The following is a 10,125-nucleotide window of genomic DNA, read 5'->3' on the forward strand; positions in this document are numbered from 1 at the left end:
GGATATCGGTGGGGTGGGAGAGGGCTCCGCACCCCCTGGAGCAGCCATGGCGGCGGCAGTTGAACGCAGACCTAGCTGATTGCATCACCGAGCGCGCGCGTTTTTTTTTGAATCCACTTGCACCTGCATGCCTTTTGCACTGGATTGTTAATCGGCACAATGTACCCTATGTTAACTGGGAACAAATCAAGATTTATGGCTTGAGTCGAGTGTGCTGCTGCACCACCGGAATATAGATAAATTTTATTCAAACAATGTAGCTCTATGTCAGTTGGGAGAAAATAAAGATTTTATGGCATAAGCTGTAGGTGCCACACCTAGTGTAAGTTTATTTTATATGATCAAATGATCAAAAATTCCATTGATAGAGTAAACGTAGTCATCTGGATATACCAACATATTTACAGACATCAGGTTTACCATGTGTATTACAGAGGGAATAAGCTGCCATATTTCCACCAAGTACACGCCAAAAATATGTTACATTTTTCAGAGCTGTCAAAAGGCTTGAGATTAATTTGGACTTCAAATTCCACAACAATGCATTGTGATCCCTTGTAAAATCATCCCTATATGACATTGTGACATGCCTGAGCACTAAACTACAATCGATGGATAAGACAGTTCCTCGACAGAAAATGATCAATAGAAACAATGGGGAATACAAAATACACCAACTATAGTCCATAGGGCGTAACACCAAAACAAAAGAAAAAAAAGGGCCATTATAATTTATTTTTCAAGTCGTTGGTATCAGAAGAGAATTTTTGCTAGCCTTCAATTGAAGACAACATACTCCCACCTTGTCCACTACGTACTACTACCTCCCAACCAGGTCCCTTGAGAGGAAGAGTATTGGCATTTTCACTTGCATGTTCAACTGAATCGTTTAGCATATCAGAATGATCCATCGACCTCACAAGACTTGATTCACCAATTTCACACTTCATGAGTTCCTCCTCGATTCACTAATTTCGCACTTCATGAGTTCCTCCTCTTCATCTTTTTCTTGTTGGATCAAAGAAAATAGATCCAATTCCTCTAGCATGTTGGTATTTCGTTCCTGACGAAATTGTCCTTTCTCGATCACCAAGTGCTCTAACTTTAACTTACCAAACACTACTTTAAGCATGTGAACCCTCCACAAAATGGGATATGATAAAACTGTAAACATGTACAAGTAGTGTTTGTCCAACCCTGTGGCATGGATCTCCATTTGAGGATTCCAATCACTATCATAGATAATACAGGTGTCTGCAACAGTAGGATTGATTCCAAGACCACTAGCACGTGTGCTTACCAAAAAGATACAAAAGTTGCTATCTGGGTCATTGAAATCCCTTATTTGATTTTTCCTATCTTCCAACTTAACACTTCCATCAATGCGACAAACCTCATATCCTCTCTCACTTAGATAGTATTCCAGCAAGTCAAGAACTTTAGTCCATTGAGAAAATATCAACATCTTATGTTTCTGAGCTTTCAAATGCATAAATATCCTGTCTAGCAAACAAAATTTACCACATTAGTTAACCAACTACTCCACCGGTGGATATTCAAATGATTGATCAAACTGTGACTCCAAAAGATCAGGGTGGTTGCAATTCTTTCGCAGTTGAATCATCAAATTGTTCATCTTTACCTTTAGGCCTGTGCCATTTTCTGATTTATTGTGAAAATAAACCTCAAGTGTTTTGTTGACCAAATGATCTTGGATATGCTTCTGATGTTCTGTCATATTTGCATACAAAATTATCTCTTTTTTCTTCGGCAGGGACTGCTCAACCTCTTCTTTCAGCGTTATGAGCAGAAATGGTCTAAGGATCAAATGAAGCTTTGAAATTACTTGAACTCTTATTTTCTCTGCAATTTATTCCTGCCTCATCCCTTTCCTTTGTTTCCCAGCTAAATCAAACCAAGATTCAAACTCTTCACGTGATGTGAATATTTGAGGCAAAATGAAATTCAGCGAAGACCAAAGTTTCACCAAATTATTTTGTAGGGGTGTTCCAGTCAAAAGCAACTTATTTTCAGCAGGTAAGGTTTTCAATTCCCTCAGCAATTTGCAGTTGGAGTTTTTTAATCGGTGTCCCTCATCAACAACTATATATTTCCAATCATAGCAAGCCAAAGCCTTGCTATCATTCAAAACCTCATATGAAGTGACAATACCATGGCATGTTGGACCCACTTTGTGAGGCATGTGGATTTTCCTTAGCTCTTATCGCTCAATTTTGGAGTTGTGATAGATTATAGTATTCATGCTTGGAACAACCTATTGATTTCATTCACCCCATTCGAGAGAGTTGAAAGAGGGGTAACTATTAAAAAGGGCCCATGCATGCTCATCCCCTTGAGATGAGCAAGGAGACCAATAAGAGCGACTATTAAAAAGGGCACATGCATGCCCATCCCTTTCATTAGAGGAGTTTTGAGATCTAAAATGGGTCTCCAAAGGAAATTATAAAATAATAGTGGAAATAATATTAGATTACATCATCAAATTTTAGAGAGAAAAGAGAAAAAAATATTTTCCAACTTATCTCCCTAAGGTTTTACTCAAATTTTGAGCGAGAGTACTCGTTGGATGCATAATTTGATTCATCGTCCAAGGAGTACTCATGTTTCATACATTCGATGGACCCTGCTACACAAAAAATGAGAAATACATGAAAAACGTGATTACAATCAGTGACATTTTTTCATGTATTTCCCATTTTTTGTGTAGCAGGGTCCATCAAAAGTATGCAAAATGGGTACTCTTTGGATGATATATTAAATTTTTCATCCAATGAGATGAGTACTCTCGATCGAAATTTGAGTAAAACCTCAGGGAGATAAGTCGAAAATACAAGTTGAAAATGTAGTTTTATTATTTTTTAATTTCTTTACCTTTTAAATCCAAAAATGGTGAATCATCCCCCATGGTTGACATCATCATCTTGAATCCTATTAGTTCTTATAAAGCTTATTTTGGTTGTACATTTTTCTTAGGAGGCCCATTTTAGACCTCAAAATTCCCCTAATGTGAGATGGGCAAGGAGACCAATAGTTTGCGCCGTCTTTCCTAAACCCATTTGATCTGCCAAAATTCCATTAAGCCCATTTTGCCATAGAGAAATCAACCACTTTACACCCTTAATTTCATAGGACTTTAACCTCCCTCGATCAATAGAGGAACAAGTTCCATCTGTTCTATCAATTTCCTCTCCTCCTTTGTTAAATTATTAGAAGCTTGAACTGGGATGCCTACTATGCAATTCTCAGTCATAATATCGCTAGCATTTTTTGACTTTTTTTGTCTGATAAGAGTCTCCATTATTAGTCACCATCTTACGCTTTCGACCCCTACCACTTTTCTTCACCGCACTTGAATTTGCACTGCCAGTCTCCGTTGGAATAAATGTGATGTCTAGCTAAGAAGCTCATCCAATTTGTTAAATAACACATGATCCATTTGTGAACTCCCATTTCTCAGTTGCTTTTCCATTTCCTTCTTTTCTCGCTCAACTCGTTCTTCTTCTAGGCGTTTCTCCTCCATGGCCATATCCTCTGGAACTTCCAATGCTTCACCATGAACTGATAAATCATTATCCTCTGCATCAACAACTGGCACTTCACTTCTAGACATTCCCTCATCTTCTAAAACATATATAGGTGAATGTGCATCTCCTTTAAGACTAGCGGTTGAATCCTTCTCCATTTTTAAAATCATTTGTCAATACCAATCTGGCAATGGTCCAATCGCTCGATGGAGTGTTAAGCTCTTCACTAGGATTCTGCTCCTGTGTTCAATCACATGCATATTGCATGAGTTTGAAAGAGATGAAGTTGGGTACCAAGTCCAAGTGAAATTTGCACCCCTTTGACTTGGCACCTGAAATACACCTACTCAAGGGACACTAAAACGACAAGTTGCCCGAGTGATGTGCTTTAGGCGCCGCGCTGAGAAAATCGAGAGCATCTCTTAAGTTTGATGTTTGAATTTGTTTTAATGGTTGACTCAGTCCCTTCCTCTTTCAATTTTTTATTTTTATTTTTATTTTTTTGGTGTATGTTTGCGCATACAAAATAAATGGAAATGACCAAGTAAAAATAAATGGAGAGATGAGAATATCCATGGCCGCTATGTTGTACCCCTCTTCATATCCTTCCTAGGGCCAATTAGATGTATGTAGATCAGAGCCCCCTCAGCTTAGGGGTCACAAAAATTCTCCCAATTGGAATTGTTTCAACCAATTTTAGGGCACCGAATGATATACCGTGAATAAATGCCCAAAATCCAACCAATTTTCACCGGTCACAAAACCCTACAATATCCCCCAGAACAACCAATCTAGTGGGTCAAACTTAAGATGCTCTAGTGCTTGCACGTCAGGGATCGATCCTTACACCTGTGCTTGTTTTCTGCATAATATCTTTGATTTTACGCTTTACTTCTTCCTCACCCTCCACACAGAGAAAGATAGAGAACATAGTTGATACAAAGTGAGCTAGAGCCAGAGCCATAGCTACAAGGGAGGAGAGAAAAAAACAACAAAGTTGAGACGAAATGGAAGACAATCACAAACACAGCTAGTAGAAAACAAAATGCATGGGTTTTTGAGCTTTTGGTCTTCCTTTGCACCTCTCACTGCAATTACTAATTTTATAGCATTTTTCAAATTAAAACTTAAAATATAACAAGATTCTTAACTATGGATATTTACCCCATTTGATGGTGAATATTATTAACAAATAAACTTTCTTACAATACCATACCATAGGCCAATAGTGTACCTTATCAATACCATTTATCAACAAACCATAACTCATTTCAAAATGAAATTACGTTATAAATATTTTAATTTATATTTTTATATTAAATTTTAATATTATATTAATTTAAAATTATATTAAAATATACTCAATATATATATATTATTTTTTTTTTCATTAAAAACCAGTACTAAACTAATAAATTATATTAAAATATGCTCAATGTATATATATATGTTTGAATGAAAAGCAAGTACTAAGCCAATAATATAAAATGGCAGTATAAATTTATTAAAATATACTCAATATATATCATTTTTTCGAATAAAAGGCAAGTACTAAGTCAATAATATTAAATGGCAAAGTTTTGCACTAAAACTTTGAATTTAAGTTATATATCCAGTTTACACTGTACAAACATTGAATAGCAAAAAAACAATTTAAAATAAAAAGGTAATTAATTAATGATCAAAACTTTACCATATGTAGATCAGAGCCCCCTCAGCTTAGGGGTCACAAAAATTCTCCCAATTGGAATTGTTTCAACCAATTTTAGGGCACCGAATGATATACCGTGAATAAACGCCCAAAATCCAACCAATTTTCACCGGTCACAAAACCCTACAATATCCACCAGAACAACCAATCTAGTGGGTCAAACTTAAGATGCTCTAGTGCTTGCATGTCAGGGATCGATCCTTACACCTGTGCTTGTTTTCTGCATAATATCTTTGATTTTACGCTTTACTTCTTCCTCACCCTCCACACAGAGAAAGATAGAGAACATAGTTGATACAAAGTGAGCTAGAGCCAGAGCCATAGCTACAAGGGAGGAGAGAAAAAAACAACAAAGTTGAGACGAAATGGAAGACAACCACAAACACGGCTAGTAGAAAACAAAATGCATGGGTTTTTGAGCTTTTGGTCTTCCTTTGCACCTCTCACTGCAATTACTAATTTTATAGCATTTTTCAAATTAAAACTTAAAATATAACAAGATTCTTAACTATGGATATTTACCCCATTTGATGGTGAATATTATTAACAAATAAACTTTCTTACAATACCATACCATAGGCCAATAGTGTACCTTATCAATACCATTTATCAACAAACCATTACTCATTTCAAAATGAAATTACGTTATAAATATTATATTAATTTAAAATTATATTAAAATATACTCAATATATATATCTATATATATTTTTCATTAAAAGCCAGTACTAAACTAATAAATTATATTAAAATATGCTCAATGTATATATATTTTTTTGAATGAAAGGCAAGTACTAAGCCAATAATATTAAATGGCAGTATAAATTTATTAAAATATACTCAATATATATCATTTTTCCGAATAAAAGGCAAGTACTAAGTCAATAATATTAAATGGCAAAGTTTTGCACTAAAACTTTGAATTTAAGTTATATATCCAGTTTACACCGTACAAACATTGAATAGCAAAAAAACAATTTAAAATAAAAAGGTAATTAATTAATGATCAAAATTTTACCATATAACTTCAAACTTAAGACTATCTAAAAATATAAACATTTAAAACCAAAAAAACATATTTTATTCACTAAATTACATTCCAATCAATATTTATTTTTAAATTCCTTTTAAAGACATTTAAAATTATTATTATTAAAATAAACATTGAATAGCAAAAAAACAATTTAAAATAAAAAAGGTAATTAATTAATGATCAAAACTTTACCATATAACTTCAAACTTAAGACTATCTGAAAATATAAACATTTAAAACCAAAAAAACATATTTTATTCACTAAATTACATTCCAATCAATATTTATTTTTAAATTCTTTTAAAGACATTTAAAATTTATTATTATTAAAATATTTGTTAATGGAAGCCATCTAAAAATGGTTTAATGGCTTTTTTCAATAATGATTAGACAATATGATTTCCAATAAAATTGCAATATTTTTGTTTAAATGATAGATTCAACACCCTAAAAAACTTAGAAACACCAAATTAAACAACTTAAAATTATAGACAAAAAATTAATAAAAAAAATGCAAAAAAAACCATTTCATTTATTAATATAAACAGTTGTCTTTAGTGCGTCTTTTTGGAAGCTTTTTGTGGGTAAACCCTACACAATAAAAGTGCCCTAAAAATTTGTGAAAGTGCTAAATCCATATACAGTAAAAAAAACTAAATTAAATAACACAAATCAAAATTTCACCACAAATTTTTTCTACCAAATTCCAACTCCTAAACGAATATCATTTAATCTATTAATAAAAATTACACATCAACAAATATTTTTCCCCACTAAACATCTTCACTATAAAACATCTCAAATTTACTTAATTTAAAAACATAAATTTACTCAACAAATAACCTATTCCAACCACTCACCTATATATCAATATATATCCTATTCCAACCACTCAACTATACATCAATATATATCGTCAAATATGAACTACCACTTTTTAATATTTATATTTTCAAACCTAAGTTATCACTTTTTAAAATACATTACACTATTATAAAATATTTATGAAAATATAAAACATTTAAATTTAAGAAAGACATTTCAACTGCTGAACCATTTCAGCTCTCACCATCAGTTAGTTAAGAACGGTGTTAAGGGCATACTGAAAGATACAGGAGAACAAATCGTATTGAACAATGAAATTGGCTCTACAAAGCTGTTATATACTGGAGCCTTTCTATAATAAAATGGGCATGGATCTAGTATCTCTATGTATCTATGTGGGCTAACTAGTAGCTGAAATCTAAAATAAATCCATACAATGGTTTTTTACAGTCAAAATTTATGAATCGAAATGAATCGGACTATAAATCTATGGATGGAAATGGATCGGATTAACCAACACAGATTGAAGCTGCTGCCTCCGAAATCCATAAATCCTAAGCACCTGATCGTCTGCAAAATCCAGAGATCTCTGCAGACCATTCTGACAATCTTCTGCCTTGTATATGGGGTTATGGTTCCCACTGCAGGGCTGACACCCAGCAAAATGAGTCACAAATGGCCTCCTCTCGAAAAGCCCAGCCCAAATCTCCTTCAAATAACGCTCTCGCTTCACTGCATATAATCTTGCACTCTTCTCAGCATATCTGCGACTCAGCTCTGTATGTTCAGCTTCCATGGCCTCGTATCTCTTGCTTATATTCTCAAAAGTACCAACAATGTCCAACCAAAAACCCTGAAAATAATACTCATTCTCAATATAAATCTTACCTCCCCATTTCTTCTTCTCTTTGATCATAAGATAAACAAGAGCAGACTGGTCATCTGATTCACTTACAGGTCTATCAGGCAGCACATCAGATAAAATCTTAGCAAAGGACTCATACAGAGGACTCTGAGGCCCCATCACAGACCACCTTTCCATGAAATCCATGGACCATTCACAGTTTCTGATAAGAAAAACCCCTGCATTGATCCCCAACCAGCTCCTTTTCTCATAAACATTTTTCTCCCATCCATGGAGTACAAAATTGAAGTCCTTGTACTTCTCCAATGGGTGCTCAAATTCCATGTCTGTGATCACAGCATCTGAGTCTAGCCACCATATCCATTCAGCTTCAGGGTGAGCCACCATGGCTGTCCTAATCAAAGGAATTTTGGCCCAGTAATTAGCCATTTTTTGATTAAGGAGGATTGTGTTGTAAAACATGTCCAAGCCATGGATCCTGCAGTAATCCTGTTTGTTCTTGAAAGTCCTCAGAATCAGATGATCCCCAATTGGGTTCTTGCAGGGATAAGGCTGTGAGCCTGTCAAGACCAAGATACGAGGCCTCCCTCCTTCTGTATAGTTCTTTATATGAGGATGGGCTCTCAGCCATTGCTGTCTCTTGGCGTCCCAGTTTTTTACAGTATTCCCCACAGTGTAACTAAAGTCAGAATCAGCATAAAAATTATCAGAACTTTCCTCCCACTCATCCATTGACCGATACAAGGGTTCCTCTTCTTTGCCATTCATTTCATTTTCTTTAGTTTGATTCTGCTGAATAGCAGAACTCACATTTTGATTTTGTTGAATAACAGAAGTCACATTGGGATCATACCTGTGGATCTTCGAATTCCATTGTGAAGAAAATCCTCGGACTTCAATTGCGAGGGCTCTATAGTCCATTCCAGAAAAGCAAATTCTCCATAAACTCCAACAGAGTAGCAGACCACCTGCAATGGAGACGGTCCAAAACGGCAATCCATCAAAGGATTTCCTCTTCTGCACCATATTGCCAGAGATAGTTTCTAACTTTGAATCATTTACCATCAACTTATATCTCTGCAATAGATTTTTGCTTCACATTTGCCACAAGCCATATACTTACTATGTTCTGGTCTCCAAAATACATGATAGAATCAGGGGATGAACTCAGCTACAGTTCAGGTGATAATATCAAGGCCTGGGCACAATGTTCAAAATAACAAAACCTCGAGAGTCGAGATGGACCTCCGCGTAAATCACGAAATTAAACTGGATAAATAATTAAATTCTTCTTGAAGGGCCACAGGACAGTCACATCTGTCGATCTTTAACTGCTCTTCGGCATAAAGAATATTCCTTAAAATACAGGGTGAAACAGCAGAAAAGGAAATCATCTCCAAATTTAGACGGACCTTTTCTATAGAATAATAACCTGCTCTGCTTCTACCAGTGGTTTGCCTTGAAAGCTCCGATTCGATTCCTACAGGGTTTCCGGCTTTTAAAAGGTCCCGTATTCGCCGTTGAAAAGCCCAATGAGAGGCGTTTGGAGGCCGATGTGCAGGTTATAGGGCATTATTTTTAGGAATGTACACGCGATACGAAACCAGGATCCCGGAAATCACACAGCTGTAAAGTTAAACGGTCAGTCACATGAATGATTGAAGGCACCTCAAAATTAAAAATTGAACGTTAATGGTCGTGTACCATCCGATGGAATAATAAATTTAACCTCGATGAAATAAACACCAACTCCTATGAGCCTGAATTACCGGATGGCAGAAATAATTTCCAATTAGTACAGTCATTATTAGTATAATTTTTCATAATTTTGGTTTAAAATCTAATAAAAAATAAAAAATGGATGATGAAGGGTAAAATTGAGTTATTAATTTTTTATAGTCTAGTATTTAATTTTATTTTTAAATGGGTATTTCAATTGATAAATAAATAAAAGATAGATTGTTGGGTATTTTTTGGGCAATTTTATTTTGAAATTTTTAAGAATTATAATTTTTTTTTAAGAATTAAGAATTATAAATTTAAATTGTTTAATGTGTAAAATTTGAGTGTTTCAAGAATTTTATAGAGTGTTAATATATTCCGGGTTTGTCTTTAGTGTGATTTTTTGGACTTTTTAGTGTTTAGC

General features: G+C 34.6%; 2 protein-coding genes across 2 annotated transcripts; both read right to left on the reverse strand.

Annotated features, from left to right (window-relative positions):
• Nucleotides 1-770: 770 nt before the first annotated feature.
• Nucleotides 771-1,508, reverse strand: LOC149216205 (chromatin remodeling protein DDM1-like). The gene is made up of 2 exons (XM_089391165.1): nucleotides 970-1,508; nucleotides 771-934 (listed from the first exon to the last, which is right to left on the reverse strand). Exons 1-2 carry the CDS (start codon nucleotides 1,490-1,492, stop codon nucleotides 771-773), a joined length of 687 nt encoding a protein of 228 aa, XP_089247291.1. The 5' UTR covers nucleotides 1,493-1,508.
• A 5,891-nt stretch (nucleotides 1,509-7,399) lies between these two features.
• LOC149216206 (galactomannan galactosyltransferase 1-like) lies at nucleotides 7,400-9,563 on the reverse strand. The gene has a single exon (XM_089391166.1). It carries the CDS (start codon nucleotides 9,042-9,044, stop codon nucleotides 7,602-7,604), a length of 1,443 nt encoding a protein of 480 aa, XP_089247292.1. The 5' UTR covers nucleotides 9,045-9,563; the 3' UTR covers nucleotides 7,400-7,601.
• Between the last annotated feature and the right edge of the window lie 562 nt (nucleotides 9,564-10,125).

Source organism: Pinus tabuliformis, chromosome 1_1, assembly GCF_031772625.1.
Source record: "Pinus tabuliformis cultivar Carrire ecotype Pingquan chromosome 1_1, CPIR1, whole genome shotgun sequence".
NCBI lineage: Eukaryota > Viridiplantae > Streptophyta > Pinopsida > Pinales > Pinaceae > Pinus > Pinus tabuliformis.